The following is a 21,544-nucleotide window of genomic DNA, read 5'->3' as shown; positions in this document are numbered from 1 at the left end:
TACAGCCTTATTCTTAAATTGATTAAATTATTTTTTTCCCTCATCAATCTACTCACAATACCCCATAATGACAAAGCAAACAGGTTTTTTGAAATGTTTGCTAAATTATAAAAAAACAGAAATACCCTATTTACATTAGTATTCAGGCCCATTGCTATGAGACTTGAAATTGAGTTCAGGTGCATCATGTTTCCATTGATCATCCTTGAGATGTTTCTACAACTTGATTGGAGTCCACCTGTGGTAAATTCAATAGATTGTACATTATTTGGAAAGACACACACCTGTCTATATAAGGTCCCACAGTTGACAGTGCATGTCAGAGCAAAAACCAAGCCATGAGGTCGAAGGAATTGTCCGTAGAGCTCAGAGACAGGATTGTGTCGAGGCACAGATCTGGGGAAGGGTACCAAAAAATGTCTGCAGCATTGAAGATCCCCAAGAACACAGTGCCCTCCATCATTCTTAAATGGAAGAAGTTTGGAACCACCAAGACTCTTTCTAGAGCTGGCCGCCCGGCCTAACTGAGCAATCGGGGGAGATGGACCTTTGTCAGGGAGGTGACCAAGAACCTGATGGTCACTCTGACAGAGCTCCAGAGTTCCTCTGTGGAGATGGGAGAACCTTCCAGAAGGACAACCATCTCTGCAGCACTCCACCAATCAGGCCTTTATGGTAGAGTGGCCTCAGTGAAAGGCACATGACAGCCCGCTTGGAGTTTGCCAAAACGCACCCAAAGGACTCGCAGAAACAAGATTCTCTGGTCTGATGTAACCAAGATTTTTGTTGTTATTTTAAATTAATTTCATATTTTTGTGTTTATTTTAGTTTTTTATGTTGGGTACTTTTTACCACTTTTTTGGTAGTTACAGTCTTGTCCCATCACTGCAAGTCCCGTACGGACTCGGGAGAGGCGAAGGTCGAGAGCCATGCGTCCTCCAAAACACGACCCTGCCAAGCCGCACTGCTTCTTGACACACTGCTCGCTTAACCAAGAAGCCAGCCGCACCAATGTGTTGGAGTAAACACCGTACAGCTGGCGACCGAAGTCAGCGTGGAGGCGCCCGGCCCGACCACAAGGAGTCGCTAGAGCGCGATGGGACAAGGACATCCCAAACCCTCGCCTAACCCGGACGATGCTGGGCCAATTGTGCGCCGCCTCATGGGTCTCCCGGTCTAATGTAGCACACACTTTTATCCAAAGTGACAACAGTCCACACATTTTGGTATGTGACCCCAGTGGGAATTGAACTCACAACTCTGGTGTTGCTAGTGCCATGCTCTTATGAACTGAGCCACGTACTGGACCACTACAAATCATAAGCACAATACTGTAAAATACAATGGATGACGCATGCAATGATTTCAATCCAGACCTACACAGTGTACAAAACATTAAGAACACCTTCCTAATATTGAGTTGCACCCCCTTTTGCCCTCAGAACAGCCTTAATTCGTCGGGGAATGGACTCTACAAGCTGTCGAAAGCATTCCACAGGGATTCTGACCCATGTTGACTCCAAAGCTTCCCACAGTTTTGTGAAGTTGGCTGGATGTCCTTTGGGTGGTAGTCCATTCTTGATACACATGAGTGTGAAAAACCCAGCAGCGTTGCAGTTCTTGACACAAACCGGTGTGCCTGGCGGGCACCTACTACCATACCCCGTTCAAAGGTACTTACATCTTTTGTCTTGTCCATTCACCTTCTGAATGGCACACACACACAATCCATTCAAACAGGCAAAGCGTAAATACAGGACTAAGATTGAATCCTACTACACCGGCTCCAAAGCTCGTCGGATGTGACAGGCCTTGCAAACTATTACGGACTACAAAGAGAAGCCCAGCTACGAGCTGCCCAGTGACACAAGCCTACCAGAAGAGCTAAATTACTTATATGCGTGCTTCGACGCAAGCAACTCTGAAGCATGCATGAGAGCACCAGCTGTTCCGGACGACTGTCTGATCACGCTCGCCATAGCCGATGTGAGCAAGACCTTTAAACAGGTCAACCTTCACAAGGCCGCAGGGCCAGATGGATTACCAGGACGTGTACTCTGAGCATGCGCTGACCAACTGGCAAGTGTTCTTTACTGACATTTTGTAATACCTACATGTTTCAAGCAGACCACCATAGTCCCTGTGCCCAAGAACACCAAGGTAACCTGCCTAAATGACTACCGACCCGTAGCACTCACGTCTGTAGCCATGAAGTGCTTTGAAAGGCTGGTCATGGCTCACATCAACACCATCATCCCAGAAACCCTAGACCCACTCCAATTTGCATTCCGCCCCAATAGATGACGCAATCTCTATTGCACTCCACACTGCCCTTTCCCACCTGGACAAAAGGAACACCTACGTGAGAATGCTGTTCATTGACTACAGCTCAGCGTTCAACACCATAGTACCCTCAAAGCTCATCACTAAGCTAAGGACCCTGGGACTAAACACCTCCCTCTGCAACTGGATCCTGGACTTCCTGACGGGCTGCCACCAGGTGGTAAGGATAGGTAACAACACATCTGCCACGCTGATCCTCAATATGGGGGCCTCAGGGGTGCGTGCTTAGTCCCCTCCTGTATTCCCTGTTCACCCATTACTGCATGGCCAAGCATGACTCTAACACCATCATTAAGTTTGCAGACGACACAACGGTGGTAGGCCTGATCACCGACAACAATGAGACAGCCTATAGGAAGGAGGTCAGAGACCTGGAAGTGTGGTGCCAGGACAACAACCTCTCCCTTAACATGATCAAGACAAAGGAGATGATCGTGGACTACAGGACCACGCCCCCCTTCTCATCGACAGGGCTGTAGAGGTTCAAGTTCTTGGTGTCCACATCACCAACAAACTATCATGGTCCAAACACACCAAGACAGTCGTGAAGAGGGCACGACAAAGCCTAAAATATTTGGCTTGGGTCCTCAGATCCTCAAAAAGTTATACTACTGCACCATCGAGAGCATCCTGACTGGTTGCATCACCGCCTGGTATGGCAACTGCACGGCCTCCGACCGCAAGGCACTAGAGAGTAGTGCGTACGGCCCAGTACATCACTGGGGCCAAGCTTCCTGCCATCCAGGACCTCTATACCAGGCGGTGTCAGATGAAGGCCCTAAGACTCGAGCCACCCTAGTCATAGACTGTTCTTTCATGGTACACCTGTTGTATTTGGCACATGTGACAAATAAAATGTGATTTCATTTTATGTCTCAATTGTCTCAAGGCTTAAAAATCCTTCTTTAACCTGTCTCCTCCCCTTCATCTACACTGATTGAAGTGGATTTAACAAGTGACATCAATAAGGGATCATAGCTTTCAGCTGTATTCACCTAGTCAGTTTTTCATGGAAAGAGTCAGTGTTCCTAATGTTTTGTACACTCAGCACAGGAGGTTGGTGGCACCTTAATTGGGGAGGACGGGCTCGTGGTAATGGCTGGAGCAGAATGGGTGGAATGGTATCAAATATAGCAAACACATGGTTTCTGTGTGTTTGATGCCATTCCATTACTCCGTTCCAGCCATTATTATGAGCTGTCCTCCCCTCAGCAGCCTCCACTGACACTCAGTGTATGTCAGGTGTGGATTCGCCATGCCAAAATATTTTTCCCCTGGTGAATGAACAATGAAGATATTTACTGCAATTTTTTGTGAGAACCTATGGCCAAATGCTCCAGACAGGCTTGATGCAAACTAGTGCCTGATAAACATTGTTTCTTTCATTTACTTTCATTTGATTACATTGTGAAAGATGTCTTCAATGATCACACATGGGATAGAAATTATGGAAATGTAATGTTCAGTCAATTTTAATGGGTTGTGCAAGTTTATTGCCTAATGTGAAATCAGTGTAATGTACTACAGTTTACAGTACTGTAGCATACTACATTCAAAGGGCAATTTTGAAACATGTATCTTAAATTTTTTGCTATTGGATTAACTGGTTGTTAAAATAACTAAATTGAGAAGATATCATTATGTTGTGTTTTGGTGATTAAACCAATGTACTCATATTTCACAGTAAACATGTTTTGGATCAATTGTTCTGTGGTGAAAGATGTCTACAAACAAAATGAATGCTCAGTGAAAGATTTTGAATGTAAGACTGGCTGTGTTATAAGTGTTACCAGTTTGGAGTTTTGTACTAAGAGTTTTGAAAATTCACCAAAATAGTACCAAAGCGATAAAAAAACCTGTAATGAAACATGTTAAAACAGTTTGTATGCTCCTCAACGTAGCGCCCCAGCAACTGCTCAACATGTTTTTTTGTTTTGTAATACAACATTGACACCTACTAGTGAAATTACTTAATACACAAATCCATACACTGATATACACAGTGCCAGTGTGGTACTTTATTTGCATACCCCACAACAAACACAGGTTTGAGATGTACTGTATGATGGAAACATTTAGTTTAATAACAAACAAACACTATAGGATTCTATGAATAGGATATTGGTCATGCAAATAACAATTTAGGTTCAATAAGTGCTTTACATGGTTAACCATATTGTTTACAGATGATTGTTTAAATTTTTACTTTGTCTTTCAGATACACGTTTTTAGATTATCAACAACAATAGTTTTCTGTACTCATTTCAAATGCATGTCCTTCCTCATTGGACATACAGTACCAGTCATAAATTTGGACACACCTACTCATTCCAGGGTTTTTCTTAATTTTTTATATTTTCTACATTGTAGAATAGTGAAGACATCAAAACTATGAAATAACATATATGGAATCATGTAGTAACCAAAACAGTGTTAAACAAATCAAAATATATTTTATATTTGAGATTCTTCAAATAGCCACCCTTTGCCTTGATGACAGTTTTGCACACTGTTGGCATTCTCTCAACCAGCTTCATGAGGTAGTCACCTGGAATGCATTTCAATTAACAGGTGTGCCTTCTTAAAAGTTAATTTGTGGAATTTCTTACCTTCTTAATGCGTTTGAGCCAATCAGTTGTATTGTGACAAGGTAAGGGGGGGTATACAGAAGATAGCCCTATTTGGTAAAATACCAAGTCCATATACATGTACAGCTCAAATAAGCAAAGAGAAATGACAGTCCATCATTACTTTAAGACATGAAGGTCAGTCAATACGGAACATTTCAAGAACTTTGAACGTTTCTTCAAGTGCAGTCGCAAAAACCATCAAGCGATATGATGAAACTGGCTCTCATGAGGACCGCGACAGGAATGGAAGACTCAGAGTTAACTCTGCTGCAGAGGATAAGTTCATTAGAGTTACCAGCCTGAGAAATTGCAGCCCAAATAAATGCTTCACAGAGTTCAAGTAACAGACACATCTCAACATCAACTGTTCAGAGGGAATTGTGTGAATCAGGCCTTCATGGTCGAATTGCTGCAAAGAAATCACTACTAAAGGACACCAATAAGAAGAAGAGACCTGCTAGGTCCAAGAAACACGAACAATGGACATTAGACTGGTGGAAATGTGTCCTTTTGGTCTGGAGTCCAAATTGGAGATTTTTGGTTCCAACCACCGTGTCTTTGTGAGACGCGGTGTGGGTGAACGGATGATCTCCGCATGTGTATTTCCCACCGTAAAACATGGAGGAGGATGTGTTATGTTGTGGGGGTGCTTTGCTGGTGACACTGTCTGTGATTTATTTAGAATTCAAGGCACACTTAACCAGCATGGCTACTACAGCATTCTACAGCGATACGCCATCCCATCTGGTTTGGGTTTAGTGGGATTATCATTTGTTTTTCAACAGGACAATGACCCAACACACCTCCAGGCTGTGTAAGGGCTATTTTACCAAGAAGGAGAGTGATGGAGTGCTGCATCACATGACCTGGCCTCCAAAATCCCCCGACCTCAACTCAATTGAGATGGTTTGGGGTGAGTGGGACGGCAGAGTGAAGGAAAAGCAGCCAACAAGTGCTCAGCATTTGTGGGAACTCCTTCAAGACTGTTGGAAAAGCATTCCAGGTGAAGCTGGTTGAGAGAATGCCAAGAGTGTGCAAAGCTGTCATCAAGACAAAGGGTGGCTATTTGAAGATTCTCAAATATAAAATATACTTTGATTTGTTTAACACTTTTTTGTTTACTACATGATTCCATATGTGTTATTTCATAGTTATGATATCTTCACTATTATTCTACAATGTAGAAAATAGTAAAAATAAAGAAAAACCCTTGAATGAGTAGGTGTGTCCAAACTTTAGACTGGTAGTGTATTATACATCATTAATAAATATCACTTTGGATCATAATCCCAGCGACATCATAGATTGCTAGACTGTGTTTCTAACAACATGGCCTCTGCTCTCCTGTGTTTCTGTAGTGTGACCTGCAGCTGCCAGTATCTGAGGTAGATCCACATCAGACTACCGTTCTTGCGCTTGTCAGTGTTCAGGTACTGTGCACAGTGGCGGTCATTTTTAAAGATGTCCTTCAGGCCGGCCTCCATGTCCAGTTGGGCGAGAGCCCGTTCCCTGCCAGCTCTGACCAGCACGTCCTTCTCCATTTCCAGCCTCTTCTCCCGGGGCACCATGATGCTGCAGAAAGCCCCCTGCCTCTCCACCAGACCCTCCTCCACCTCCCTCAGAGCGGCTATGGCTCTCCGGTGCCACTTGCTCTCACTCTCCCTCTCCAGAGCCGTGTGGAAGAGGGCCCCTGCTGCGCCCGCCTGCAGCAGCCGGCTCTTCTCCCCAGTCAGGGCCTCCCGCTCCTGGCTAAGCCTCCTGCGTTCCTCCATCAGCTGCTGGCTCTGGGAGGCTATGGCCTGGCGGTAGCCCTGCACGCGGTTCTTCTCCTTCTCCAGTTCCAGCTCCAGGTGGACCGTCTCCCGTCGGTTCTCTCTCAGCGTGTCCTTGTACTTCAGCTCCATGTCATCGCGGATGGCCTGCATGCTCTTGTCGTACTTTTCTTTCACCTCCAACACTTCCCTCTGTGACTCCCTGGACCAGATCCACCCTGAAAGATGTTTGCATTTAGCTTGCTATCTACCTGTGTCTTACAAGTTGTGGATGCAAAATGTTGCCACTTACTTAGACCTTATCTTACCAAATGAAAGTAAGGAAAGTTTGTCATCAGACATGCCAATCTTGGATTTCAGGATGTGCATTGAGAGTTAATGCATATGGTAAGACATCAGCAGTACAGTACATTTTTATTGGCCTAAAACTGATGTCTGTAAACTGAGCACAGTGGCCCTCTGATCGCCCAGTAATGCAGAGTCAGTAACATTGTTATTATGTCTAGTCATAACAGGCAACCTGCTCTGTGCTTCTGAAGTCTTGAGCAGGCAACTTATGTAATTCAGTACTTACGGAAGGCAGCGAGGCTAATCATTGGCACCAGTAGGGCATAGTTCCACTTGTTCAAATCGCCACCACCACCACCCCCTCTCTGCTCTGGCCTGATGTTCCATTCCTGGGGGTCATTCAGGTTGTTCATCTGGCCTGCAGAGGTAGCATAAATTCAATGAGTGACATAATCTCTGCCTATTAATAATGTGCATGAACTGCTCACAATCTGGGGTAAACTGCACTGGTGAGAACACAACCAATAAATTATTTATTGACTCAAGCATTTAAATATGGGGTATTGCAAATTACCATATTCGTCATTATTCTACTATTCCTACTTAATATTGTCGTGACGTGACTTACTTTCATGTATGACTTATTTATCGAATCACCTAACTATGTTTAATTGTCACTCGATTAAATTAATCATGTAACAATTAACTCATTAGGAATTTGGGGCACCACGGAATAAGTTGTTTAATGAGTTACCATCTCCAGAATTAAACTCTTAGAAGATATGTTATATATCGATAACAGTCACTTATCAAATAATTACCTCTTATCAGTCTCATTCTGAACGTTGCATAATCCTTGAACCTGCAAGAACCCTAACCTTATTGATGAATCAGCAATACACAAATTGGCTTAATTATTTATTTACTAGCTAACTAAATAATAACATAACATAGGTTATTGATTACTAACGTAATACAATGAAAACAGGTCCCTAGTGGACTGGACTAACAATCGCATGACTGCTTGGGTAGAAGGAGGGTCAGAGTGGAAGGGAGAGACAGATTCAAACTATCGTGGTTCCTTTGGAGACTATGCTCACAGTAATCATAATACTTACGCACCCTAATAACGCTCATTCGGATTAGAAATGCAACATGTATTTACGTGTAGCTGTCCTCGATAGTTGAGTTGATGATGTAGGACTCTGGTTTGCCCACCAGAGATCCCAATGTCCTTGGTAGAGTTTCTGGTCGTAGTGCTGGTTAGATGGATACTTCAGATGTACCAGCGGTTGTCTGAGGGATTGTCCTTCCCACTTCGTGTCTATAGTGAAAGCTCTCTAGACGACTATACATGCCAGCTGCAGACTGAAATGATAAGGTCTAGTGCATTGTCTTCTTCTTCACCTCGTGTAGAGGTTGAGAGTTTCAGAGTTTCTCCATTTCAAACGTGTGGACTAACGTCTCACGTTTTCTGGGGCTTGCTGGTCTGGGTAGAAATTCAACCATTTGCAACGTTTGGCTCACGCTTCACGTCTGCTGGTCTTCCTTTGGTAATGGAGTTGTCATTTTAAACCATTTTGTAACGTTTAGCTCACGCCTCACGTCTGCTGGTCTGTAGAGTTTCAACCATTTGCAACATTTAGCTCACTCTTCACGTCTGCTAGTCTGTAGAGTTTCAACCATTTGCAACGTTTTGCTCACTCTTCACGTCTGCTAGTCTGTAGAGTTTCAACCATTTGCAACGTTTAGCTCACTCTTCACGTCTGCTGGTCTAAAGGTCAATTTGTTTATCAAGGCTTTTTATGCACTCGGGGTAAAAGGGACGTTCCATCATGTTTACACGATCTCTGATGTCATTCGGGGCGTGGCTAGTCACTGTGCATAGTTTATATGAAAAACTATTATCTCATTAGAAGACTAAAATCACATTCCTATCTTCACCAAAATACTCTCATACTTAATCATATATTTTATACAACATTTAGATGTAAACTTGATAGATGGAATATGTACACTTTACGAGTTACAGTTATTACTTGATACCATCCTTAATGACATCACAAAATAATAAGCAATATGACATGATTATTCTTTAGATCCCCACTGACCATTTCCCACATTCTTTTAAGTAGGAATATTGTTTCATTATCCACTTTTGGATGTTGGAGTCTTGGCGGGAAGACTTCCTTTGTCTCACAGGGAAATTCTTTCTTCCCATACTAGAGACCAAAATGAGTATTTTTCTGCAAACTATTTATGACCGGCTGTTAAGTCATAAAACTGGCCCCCAGGAAAGGGGATGTTCAAACCTTTGCCTAGCAGGAATGTTTGATCCTCAACCCATGAGGGCAAGTCATGACACTATCTACATGAACTACAAGTTGACAGAAATGACTCGATGGTTGACTGTCAAACTGGAGCTTTTTATAAACCGGAATCAGAGCTGGTTTGTTAGCTAGCTAGCTTTATTTACTGACCTTGGCTCGATGCATTTTTTATTCAGTTCCATTCAAACCAACTTAGTTAATAGGCCTGATACATAACCTGCAGAAAGTGTTAGCTACCAAAATAAAAGCATGGCTTAAGTAATATTGCAGATACCTTTCTGTTCAAGAATGACAATGTCTCCTCAATCGAACTGCATTCGTCTCTCTTCCGGATTAAACATAGTGTAATTTCCCAACCAGATTTTGCAGAGGGGAGTTCAATTGGAGTTAATTTAGATATTGTCAATATAATGACGTAAACCGAATTATATGAGTTGTGAAATATCAAAACAGTTATATAGAAAGTTACTTGATGATTTAATAAATATATAAATGAGGACTATTTATTTTCCTTTTGACCAAATTAGCCCTTCTCTTGAGATGGTATGCTCCGGCGCCGGGGCATGTGCCAGAGCAGTTTGGTAAAGTTGATTTTCCCAAACGAGAGCACCCATCATGGCCGCGGTGTGTACTGCCTCGCGTGTCCTCACCAAAAAGGTCCTGTCAGCTAAGGCGGTAAGTATTTGGAGATAAACTGTTGCTATAGAATATCACTATGAACTACTTTATCTTTTGTCTTTAGGAATGTGTCCATATGAGCTGGTATTCGCAGATAATTTAACTTTAACCCACCCTGTTTTGTAACATCAGCTGGTCAATATCTCACCATTGACGGGGTTTCGTAGCTAGCTACCTAACTATCATTTGCTATGCAATACTGGGAGCTAGCTTAATGGTTTTCATATCCATGGCAATTCGATTCTGACGAATAGCTTGATAAATATACTTTTTAGTGTTCGTGTATGACGATTGAATTAAACCTGGCAGTAGCCATAAACATCAGTGCATTGAAGGTCAAGCAAGGCAAGTTAGCTAAGAAGCTATTAACAATGTGGCTAACCAAGCAGTAGGCTTTTTTTTCCAGTGTTGGCTGTCTGATGAGTTTGTTTGTGTTGTCTGTCAGTCATAGATTTTATGTTTGATGACAAATAATGTCTCTCGGCTACCTTTCTTTTGAATGCATGCTGTGTTTCAAGAGGGGATATTGAAACTATGGCAAATTGGTAACTTTGCTATCTAACGTTAGCAACTTAACTAGAGTTGGCCAGCTCTTAATTATAATAGTGTGCAACTGCAGCCCTCAATTTGGGGCATTCCTGCAATTTGGGGCGTTCCCCTCCCGAGCGTCCCATTGGTTCCTGCATGAAGGCCCCCCCCCCCCCGAACACCCCATTGGTTCCTGAATGAACGAGCACAACATCTTCATGCTTGTGTGACTCCTTTGGATGTGGGTCAAAAGGGAAATAAAAGTATTATCTGAGGTTTTTCGCCCCTGCCTGCTGTGTACCGGAGTCCTCTTTGCTGGCTAACTAGCTCCCGCCTGCCCTCACCTTCGTTAACAGAACTGCGGGAAAACAGCGCCTGAAAGGCAGGGGCAAAGGACACTGTCTAACGGTTGCCCCCGCCTCCTTGTAGTACAGCAGGCGGGAGGCTGGAGCGACACTGTGCTAGCTTGCTAGTTAGCACACTGTCGCTCCCACCTGCTGCGTACCGGAAAAAACCCTACCGACAGGCGGGGCCGAAGGACACTGTCTACCGGTGTCGCCCCCGCCTACCGCTAGCTAGCACACGGTGTCGCCTCCGCCTGCTGTGTACCGGAGTCCTCCTTAGGACTAGCTGGCTAAGCTAGCACACAGTGTCTTTCGCTCCCGTATGCCGAACACCTTCCCTCGCCATCGCCATTTGCGGGAAAACAGTGCCCGACAGGCAGGGGCGAAAGACACTCTACCGGTGTGTGCTAGATGTAGCCCCCGCCTTCTTCTTCTGTGTGCTTTATCGGTAGTTGGCATCCAACGTTATGGTGCATTACCGTCATCGACTGTACTGGAGCGCCCCTGTCTCCCACCTATGTACTGGAGTCATAGTTTAAAAATGGACCAATAGAAGTATAAAGATGGGTTTAGGCAGATGCTGAAATGCCCACATGCAGGAACGCCCTGAATTGCGGGCTGCAGTTGCACCCTTCTCCTGAATTTGGGACTGGGTGTGTTTTGAGGATGTTTGCTGAGGAATAAGCAAGGAAGTTATTTGTTTAGATTGGAGGACGTGAGATAATATATGATCCCAGAGAGCATTTAACGATCTATATGATTTTAAATCAATATTTTTGTCGCATTATGTAAATAAGTCTGAAAACACTTCATACACCCACACGTGTATCTCTCGCCTCAGAAATATTGGTTGGGATGCTGCTAAGAAGCACTATTATGCATGTTGTGAAATGATTTTTTAACAGTTAGGCTACATGTTGCTGCAGCAGTCTCACCTTAATTATGTAACCATCAGCTGGCTGTGTTTTCGCTGCATTTGAAAACATTGAGCAAACGACACTAACGTTAGAGGCCCATAGACAAGGCATAAATTGACTTGACATTTTGTGGATAAGTCTAGTTCTTGCAATTGAGTACTTTCATCAATAGCCACACACAGCCTGTGATATAGGCCTATATTTACCTTTCTTTTTCCATTTAGATTCCGGCAGTATCCCAGAGCTCCAGGAAGCTCCACTTCTCCATCTACGGGAAGAACAAGGCTAAAGTGTCAGATGGCGTAAGTCTGCATACTCCATGTTCATCATTGACATTACTGTATGAATGGATTCAATATGTTTGCACAAAATATATTTTATTTTAGATTTAATTTGTCTCTATGCTTATCGAGACAATTTGTATTATACAACTCTAGGTAGAGAAAATACTAAAATGTTAATGTTTTGTGCTTGTGTTTTTGCTGGTCCCTACAGATCACCACACAGTACCCCGTCGTAGACCATGAGTTTGATGCGGTGGTTGTGGGTGCCGGCGGGGCAGGACTGCGTGCTGCTTTTGGCCTGTCTGAGGCTGGCTTCAACACAGCTTGTGTCACAAAGCTGTTCCCCACCAGGTCGCACACGGTGGCTGCACAGGTATAACAAGTTATATATTCTACAAGATTCAATGGGAAATGACCATGTAAAAGCAGGAAATATCCCAGATTGTGTTGCATGATAACAAGTCTCCTTCACTCTGTTTGCATTATACACAGAAGGAAGCAATGCCATGTAAAGTCACAATGAATTAACAATTTCCCACTGCGGTGGCATTATCAGCCACCTTAATGTTTTACACTTGTATTAGGCCTACCTCCATGCAATATCTACAAAAAAACGTCCAAAGTTCATGATTTAAGATTGATCTTTCTTCAAGTGGTCCTGAACAGTTGTTTTTGCATTTAGGGTGGGATCAATGCAGCCCTTGGAAACATGGAGGGAGATGATTGGAGGTGGCATTTCTATGACACGGTGAAGGGATCTGATTGGCTGGGAGACCAGGACGCCATCCATTACATGACAGAGCAGGCCCCACATGCCGTGGTGGAGGTGAAACACGCACACACAACTTTTTAGATATGTCAAAGAAAACACAATGGTAAAGCGGGACATTCACTAAAATGGTAAAGCAGGACACTCAATAACTTAAATTAAACTATGCCTCTGACGGTTCTTTGTTAAAAAACGAATGTATGGAAAGGTAACCAGCCTCTTGAAAGGGAGTTGGTGGAAGGGGCCAGTAGGGGAATGTGGCATGCATGGGGCAGCAGGTAGCCTAGTGGTTAAGAGCATTGGGCCAGTAACCGAAGGTTTGCTGGTTTGAATCCCTGAGCCGACTAGGTGAAAAATGTGTAAGTGCCCTTGAGCAAGGTACTTCACCCTAATTGCTCCTGTAAGTCGCTCTGGACAAGAGCATCTGCTAAATTAGAAAAATGTAAAAATGCATGCTAACAGTGGTGGTGTAAGCAAAGGTCCCATGCTAAAAGGTGCAATATGCAGAAATTGCTCCGCCATTTCCTGGTTGCAAAAATTCTAATAGTTGGCCTTTTAGTTTGGTAGAAATCATCGTACCATCTAAACCGCTGTGAAATATATTTTCAATAACCAAAGATATAGTATTTTCAGTTGTTCGAAGCTGGTGTAGAAAACCGGACGTATAAGACGCAAAAAGGAAAGTTAAGAACGGGAAGCATAGACAAAGCATACATAGAACAGATCTACCGCTTCTTAGACTTGCTTTCAATGAGAATGACAGGCCTATAACTCCCATTTCTATGTGAATTTGGTCGTGTTGCCCAAAAAATGACATATTGCAGCTTTAAAAGAGCTGCAGCAGAACTAAAGGGCCCCTCAGACTTGGCATATTAATTAAATCAAATCAAATTTTATTTGCCACATGCGGCGAATACAACAGGTGTAGGTAGACCTTACAGTGAAATGCTTACTTGCAAGCCCTTAACCAACAATGCAGTTTTAAGAAATAAAACTGTGAAGTTAAAAATAAAAAATAATTAAAGAGCAGCAGTAAAATAACAGTAGGGAGGCTATATACAGAGGGTACCGGTACAGAGTCAATGTGTCCTGTCCTTTTTCAGCCCTTCTGATGTACCAAAACAAGTGAAAATGCCCTTTCAATGCCCTTAATCTTCTCTGCAATGTTGTGTAGCTGCCTTTACGTACACTACCGGTCAAAAGTTTTAGAACACCTACTCATTCAAGGGTTTTTCTTTATTTTTAATATTTTGTACATTGTAGAATAATAGTGAAGACACAAAACTATGAAATAATACATATGGAATCATGTAGTAACCAAATAAGTGTTAAACAAATCAAAATATATTTTATATTTGAGATTCTTCAAATAGCGACCCTTTGCCTTGATGACAGCTTTGCACACTCTTGGCATTCTCTCAACCAGCTTCATGAGGTAGTCACCTGGAATGCTTTTTAATTAACAGGTGTGCCTTGTTAAAAGTTAATTTCTGGAATTTCTTTCCTTCTTAATGTGTTTGAGCCAATCAGTTGTGTTGTGACAAGGTAGGGAGGTATACAGAAGATAGTCCTGTTTGGTAAAATACCAAGTCCATATTATGGCAAGAACAGCTGAAATAAGCAAAGAGAAACGACAGTCCATCATTACTTTAAGACATGAAGGTCAGTCAATACGGAAAATGTCAAGAACTTTGAAAGTTTCTTCAAGCGCAGTCGCAAAAACCATCAAGCGCTATGATGAAACTGGCTCTCATGAGGACCGCCACAGGAATGGAAGGCCCAGAGTTACCTCTGCTGCAGAGGATAAGTTCATTAGAGTTACAGCCTCAGAAATTGCAGCCCAAATATATGATTCACAGAGTTCAAGTAACAGACACATCTCAACATCAACTGTTCTGAGGAGACTGCGTGAATCAGGCCTTCATGGTCAAATTGCTGCAAAGAAACCACTACTAAAGGACACCAATAATAAGAAGAGACTTGCTTGGGCCAAGAAACACGAGCAATGGACATTAGACCGGTGGGAATTTGTCCAAATTTGAGATTTTTGGTTCCAACCGCGTGCCTTTGTGAGACGCGGTGTGGGTGAACAGATGATCTCCATGTGTATTTCCCACCGTAAAGCATGGAGGAGGTGATGTTATGGTGTGGGGGTGCTTTGCTGGTGACACTGTCTGTGATTTATTTACAGCATTCTGCAGCGATACGCCATCCCATCTGGTTTGGGCTTAGTGGGACTATCATTTGTTTTTCAACAGGACAATGACCTAAAACACCTCCAGGCTGTATAAGGGCTATTTGAACAAGAAGGAGAGTGATGGAGTGCTGCATCAGATGACCTGGCCTCCACAATCACCCGACCTCAACCAAATTGAGATGGTTTGGGATGAGTTGGACTGCAGAGTGAAGGAAAAGCAGCCAACAAGTGCTCAGCATATGTGGGAACTCCTTCAAGACTGTTGGAAAAGCATTCCAGGTGAAGCTGGTTGAGAGAATGCCAAGAGTGTGCAAAGCTGTCATCAAGGCAAAGGGTGGCTATTTGAAGAATCTCAAATATAAAATATATTTCTTTAACACTTTTTTGGTTACTACATGATTCCATGTGTTATTTCATAGTTTTGATGTCTTCACTATAATTCTGCAATGTAGAAAATAGTAAAAAGAAAGAAAGAACACCTACTCATTCAAGGGTTTAAAACTTTTGACCGGTAGTGTAGACTTAAACAATTTGATTTAATATATTCTGTGTAATTAAATAATTAGCTAAAGTGCAAGCGTATTAGTGTAATTATATAGCCTATAATTATTTTGGGATTAAGTTGAACCCCCTTCCCCAATCACAAAGGATTGGCACAACATCAAAACAAACACTGATAGGCTGATAAAATGAAAACAATAATGTATTATTTCTTGGCTAACTTACTTTTTCTAGCTTCCTGTTGTGAAAATAACTGAATGCTGGTGTGCCAGTGATTTAACAGCTCTTCTTGATGTCCCCAGCTGGAGAACTTTGGCATGCCCTTCAGCCGTACCGAGGATGGCAAGATCTACCAGAGGGCTTTTGGTGGCCAGAGTCTGAAGTTTGGCAAGGGAGGCCAGGCCCACAGGTGCTGCTGCGTAGCTGACAGAACCGGCCACTCCCTCCTGCACACACTCTACGGACGGGTACGTCACAATGTCTTGACTCAAAATCCCATAATCCACCACTTGCAGTCAAGCTAAATTTCCATACCTTTTCTCTGCTGTTCCTCTGAATCCCATTTTACTGACAAACTCTGCTTTTTGAATCTCAAATTTTGTCCTGTTTTTGCTGGATTCAGTCATCTATCACTCTTCTACACTTCTCACTTATTTAGTCTCTGAGGTACGACACCAGCTACTTTGTGGAGTACTTTGCCCTGGACCTGCTGATGGAGGAAGGAGAGTGCAAAGGAGTGATTGCTCTGTGTATGGAGGATGGATCCATCCACCGCTTCAGGTCCAAGAACACAGTCATCGCCACAGGGTATGTATCTGGCTCTGTAGTAGATGTTTCTGTAGTGAATAAGTATACAGTTAGAATGCTTGTTCCAAGTAATCTGGGGGGTTTGTCTTACCAGTTATACCAAGTTGTAATGTTAACTTTTTAACATCCTCACCCTGAACAGAAGGTGCCTCCTTGATGACGATGTAAAGTGCTCCTATTTTGCCCCGAGTCTTACTCCTGCCTCTGCTCAATCTGCAGTGGTTACGGCCGTACCTACTTCAGCTGCACGTCAGCCCACACCAGCACAGGAGACGGTAATGCCATGGTGACCCGTGCAGGCCTGCCCTGCCAAGACCTGGAGTTTGTCCAGTTCCACCCCACAGGTCAGTGTCTCATATCGGATTGGCAATAGTGTCTGCTAGGGAGTGAACTTAAGAACATTAAATAAACATTTATTTGAGAAGAGTTGATAAACACTCAGAATAGGCCTATCCATTAGAAGTGTAATCTTGAGGGGCCTCCCGAGTGGCGCAGCTGTCTTAAGGCATTGCATCGCAGTGCTTGAGGCGTCACTACAGACCGGGGTTCGAGCTCAGGCTGTGTCACAACCGGCCGTGATAGGGCGGCGCACAATTGGCCCAGCGTCATCCGGGTTAGGGGGGGGTTTGGCCAGGGGGGCTTTACTTGGCTCATGCTCTAGCAACTCCTTGTGGCGGGCCGGACGCCTACAGGCTGACTTCGGTCGTCAGTTCAACAGTGTTTCCTCCGACACATTGGTGCAGCTGGATTCCGGGTTAAGCGGGCAGGTGTTAAGAAGCGCTGTTTGGCGGGTCATGTTTTGGAGGACGCATGACTCGACCTTCGCCTCTCCCGAGCCCGTTGGGGAGTTGCAACAATGAGACAAGATCGCAATTGGATGTCACGAAATTGGGGAGAAAAAGGGGGTAAAATACAAAAAAAATTAAAGAAGTGTAATCTTGAAAGTGTTTCTGCCTTAGTCGGAAGGTAACTGCTGAATAATCATGTGCGTTTCATGACATGCCAGTATCGTTGGTGTTTGATCATTCAATCACATGGTCATAGAAGTCCGAGGGCTGGCCGACACGTCTGTTTACATACTGTGGATACATAATCATACTATAAATATAATTGGGGGTTAAATGAAGTCCTTCGGTGCCCTCCCTCAGTGCTGGTTTCCTATGACGTAACGTAATCCCTCTAGGTATCTATGGAGCCGGCTGTCTGATCACAGAGGGGTGCCGTGGTGAGGGAGGAATCCTCATCAACAGTGAGGGCGAGCGCTTCATGGAACGGTACGCCCCCAACGCCAAGGACCTGGCCTCCAGAGACGTTGTGTCCCGCTCCATTACCATCGAGATCCGAGAGGGCAGGTAAGATCACCACCAAGGCCCTGCCGTCCCTGAGCACCCACAGAAGTATTGTACTGATGCTGGATAACTGATGTATATGTGTGACTGCATGCTCTATGGATGTCAGACCAGTGATTGATATCGGCATGCACAGTTTCAAAAGAAGGTGTAAAATGGCTTAAAATAGATGGTCAATCTAGAATCCATCTATTCATGCTTTGGTGAACAAAAATCGACCTCAAGAATTGCAGTTGAATTTGAATAATTTTACATTTGTCATTTAACAGATGCTTTTATCCAGAGCAACTTACAGGAGCAATTATGGTTAAGTGCCTTTCTCAGGGGCACATCGACAGATTTTTCACCTAGTCTGTTCGGTGATTTGAACCAGCAACCTTTCGGTTACTGGCCCAACACTCTTAACCGCTTGGGGCTACCTGCTGAATGACAGGAAATGGAATTCACATGGAATCTACCCACAAATTTCAATGGAAATGTGCCCACCTTGCTATGAGTTTCAGGTGAAAGACAACTGTCACGCTAACAGACCTTTATCTGTGTGTTCCTAGGGGATGTGGCCCAGAGAAGGACCATGCGTACCTGCAGCTGCACCATCTCCCTCCACAGCAGCTGGCCACCCGCCTGCCAGGCATCTCCGAGACTGCCATGATCTTCGCTGGTGTGGACGTCACCAAAGAGCCCATCCCCGTCCTGCCCACTGTCCACTACAACATGGGAGGAATCCCTACCAACTACAAGGGACAGGTAAATAGGAGCACCCATTGAAAAGAAGTGCAATACATTTGCATGTTTTCTAACTAAAAGTCCTTTGAAATAACCCTAATATAAGTAAGCAGATCTAATGAGAGACATATGTAGTGAGTCTTAAAACTGGACCTCCCTTAGGTTTAATGTAATCAAACTATCTAATATCTTATCATATAATATATGTATTGTCAGCCTTGATGTAATGTCTGCTGTAGTGCAGATCATTTTATAATGATTTACTGTCCTGTTCTCCACAGGTCATCACCTACACGCCCGAGGAGGGTGACAAGGTGGTGCCAGGGCTGTTTGCCTGTGGCGAGGCTGCCTGTGCCAGTGTCCATGGTGCCAACCGCCTGGGAGCCAACTCCCTGCTGGATCTGGTGGTGTTTGGACGTGCCTGCGCCCACACCATCACTGACATCTGCAATCCAGGTAACAACTCTCTTCTTTAACCCTTACCTGTATGTCAAGACAAAAGCACATTGTCCCACAGCTTTTTAATGTAATGGCCAGGCCAAGGCTCCCTTGGAAAAATAGTTTGACAATCCTGGCAATGTGATGTTTCTGCAGGAGAGAAGCTCTCCCCCCTGAAGCCCAACGCAGGAGAGGAGTCTGTGGCCAACCTGGACAAGTTGAGGTTTGCTGACGGCAGCATGAGGACGTCGGAGATCAGACTGAACATGCAGAAGGTATGGATTTAAAAAATCAAAATATTTTTTTTGGGGGAATGGAACTGATGTGCAGCACATCCATATTAGGAATTTACTTTGGATGGTCATCAAATCTACTGGTAACGAGCGTTAAATACTTGTACAGTACCATCACTTCTTCTCTAAACCTGTGTTCCTCTCTCCGTTGTCAGACCATGCAGAACCACGCCGCTGTGTTCCGTACTGGCAAGGTCCTGAAGGAAGGGTGTGACAAGATGGACGCCGTCTACCAGACCCTGGACGACATCAAGACCTTTGACAGAGGTCAGCATCTCATTCCCTCTGCTGATGTGATATGAATAGTCTTTCAATTGCCCCTTCTCGCAAGGGCAGAAGATCTTTGTTGTCCCATTGTTGGGCTTGATTGCAGCAGTGATGATGTTCTGAAGCAATGTTAAAGTTCCATCGTTCCCTCTGTCTCCTCCCCTTAGGTATTGTGTGGAACACTGACCTGGTGGAGACCCTGGAGCTGCAGAACCTTATGCTGAATGCTGTGCAGACCATCAACTCCGCCGAGCAGCGCCAGGAGAGCAGGGGAGCCCACTCCAGAGAGGACTTCAAGGTAAGAACTGAAGACACAGAAACCACTCCTATACTAGCCTGGCCTGCAATGAGAATGTGTTGTCTGGGAAAGCGATATTACTCGTATGCATACGGTTCCATTTTGTTTCATAGTAGGGGTCTCGATGTGGACATGTTTTTTTGGAGCTGAAAGTAATGCATATTGACAGACACTGCTTTTGTGTACACACAAACATCCACCATAAACTATAGGAGCTCTCTCCAGCAGTAGTTGGACCAGTCTGTAGACTGTGTCATTCTGAAAGATTCCTATGTAATATTGCAGGACCGTATGGATGAGCTTGACTACGCCAAGCCTCTGGCGGGACAAGTGAGGAAACCCATTGAAGAGCACTGGAGGAAACACACTATGTCCACTGTGGATCCTAAGACGGGAAAAGTAAGTACGCTCACAAAACCGGTCAATGCCTAATGATTGTTTTAACTTCAGATTTTCTTAATTTATTTTTCTAAATATAAATGACAGGATTAATTGTAACATACTTTCATTCTTACAACACAATAATAGCAGAGTCTATGTGCTTGCCAATGTTAATTTGCTATCACTCACCCATTTCTCCCTTTTTGTGCTTGTGTTATAGGTAACTCTGAAATACAGACCAGTTATTGATAACTCTCTGGATGCAGAGGACTGTGCTGCTATCCCTCCCGCCATCCGTTCCTATTAAGCACATAACTATCCGACGCTGATTTAACTATTTTATTTATTATCAGAATTTATGCTTTTGCAGTTATCCTTTATAAAGTTTCAACAGGACTCTCATATTGCTATTAATAAATACTGTATGTGGAATATTTGATATGTTCGATAATAAACCTTACTGTAAACTGAAGTAAATTGAGTGTTTTGTGTGTACTTTAAACTTCCACCACATTTGCTATAGTTCTTACGGGCAAATAAATACATATTTCATATTTAGATATTGAATGATTTGTAGAAATCTTTTTTTTTTAAAGAAAACAATTAAAACCCTAATTTTGAAGATATCCACAAAGTGCCAATACAATAGTCAATTTCTTCAGTTGGTGGCTTTCCTTGGTCAAGGAAAAATACATTTCTAATCTATGTAAAGTTCTGTTTATCTTGCATGCTTCCTGTTTTGTAGGATTTATCTTCAATAAAGATGCTCAAATACCATGTCAATGTTCCATCTGAAGTACAATAATGAAAGTCGCTGGAGCAAGCACCAGCACATTGGAATTAGAAAGTGTCTTTGATTACAGAAGAAAATGTAGTTTAATATGGGGGGGGGCACTTTTGTAAATTATCTCTTATGCAGGTTGCGTTGAATTGTTTTTACACTGGTTGGAAATCGCCCAAAGGCCTGCAGATGACGATATTGAGTCGTTTCATCTTACTGTCCAAAGGGAATGGTTTGCAGCCGGCTATACATTCTCCGTTCAGGCTGCAAAGGCATCGAGTGTCTCAACTCAATTTAATGGCGAGAAGGTGGAAAAAAACTGGGAAAATATGTGTACATTCTTTATGAAACACCATTTTCCACCACCATGCTACAGTGGCTAATGCTAGCCCCGGTCCACGGTAATGTTTTTAAACTATCAGACCGGGGTGAAAAAACAGACTGCTGCAACAAATATAAGGTCCTTGCTATCTGGGTTCCTTGGGACATCCCAACTATGACATTACCCCATTGAAGTTTAAATTTAAAAGGGTTAAGGGTAGAAAGCTATATGCAACATCTGGGACTAGCATTAGCCACTGTAGCACAGATAGTTATGAAAATCTTTGACTGTAGCATGGTGG

At 43.4% G+C, this 21,544-nt stretch overlaps 2 protein-coding genes across 2 annotated transcripts; one reads left to right on the top strand and one right to left on the bottom strand.

The window, feature by feature from the left end:
• Positions 1-6,149: 6,149 nt before the first annotated feature.
• On the bottom strand, positions 6,150-9,787 carry ccdc127b (coiled-coil domain containing 127b). Its single transcript, XM_041883589.2, has 3 exons — positions 9,638-9,787; positions 7,320-7,451; positions 6,150-6,963 (listed from the first exon to the last, which is right to left on the bottom strand). Exons 2-3 carry the CDS (start codon positions 7,444-7,446, stop codon positions 6,272-6,274), a joined length of 819 nt encoding a protein of 272 aa, XP_041739523.1. The 5' UTR covers positions 7,447-7,451; positions 9,638-9,787; the 3' UTR covers positions 6,150-6,271.
• Positions 9,788-9,930: 143 nt separating this feature from the next.
• On the top strand, positions 9,931-20,612 carry LOC121571849 (succinate dehydrogenase [ubiquinone] flavoprotein subunit, mitochondrial). Its single transcript, XM_041883588.1, has 15 exons — positions 9,931-10,038; positions 12,055-12,132; positions 12,326-12,487; positions 12,797-12,940; positions 15,884-16,048; positions 16,240-16,388; positions 16,608-16,732; positions 17,572-17,740; positions 18,289-18,484; positions 18,745-18,919; positions 19,058-19,176; positions 19,350-19,461; positions 19,629-19,759; positions 20,045-20,158; positions 20,361-20,612. Exons 1-15 carry the CDS (start codon positions 9,979-9,981, stop codon positions 20,445-20,447), a joined length of 1,986 nt encoding a protein of 661 aa, XP_041739522.1. The 5' UTR covers positions 9,931-9,978; the 3' UTR covers positions 20,448-20,612.
• The last annotated feature ends 932 nt before the right edge of the window (positions 20,613-21,544 follow it).

Source organism: Coregonus clupeaformis, chromosome 8, assembly GCF_020615455.1.
Source record: "Coregonus clupeaformis isolate EN_2021a chromosome 8, ASM2061545v1, whole genome shotgun sequence".
Taxonomy (NCBI): domain Eukaryota; kingdom Metazoa; phylum Chordata; class Actinopteri; order Salmoniformes; family Salmonidae; genus Coregonus; species Coregonus clupeaformis.
Note: the sequence above shows the minus strand (reverse complement) of the source record. Positions and strands in the feature narration are given on the sequence as shown.

Bases quoted from the DNA above. Each gene is read 5' to 3' on its own strand.
- ccdc127b (XM_041883589.2), bottom strand. From the start codon at position 7,446: ATGAACAACCTGAATGACCCCCAGGAATGGAACATCAGGCCAGAGCAG. The intron at 6,964-7,319 runs GTAAGTACTGAA...AACATCTTTCAG, and splicing joins GATTAGCCTCGCTGCCTTCC to GGTGGATCTGGTCCAGGGAG.
- LOC121571849 (XM_041883588.1), top strand. From the start codon at position 9,979: ATGGCCGCGGTGTGTACTGCCTCGCGTGTCCTCACCAAAAAGGTCCTG. The intron at 12,133-12,325 runs GTAAGTCTGCAT...TGGTCCCTACAG, and splicing joins AGGCTAAAGTGTCAGATGGC to ATCACCACACAGTACCCCGT. The intron at 19,462-19,628 runs GTCAGCATCTCA...TCCTCCCCTTAG, and splicing joins CATCAAGACCTTTGACAGAG to GTATTGTGTGGAACACTGAC.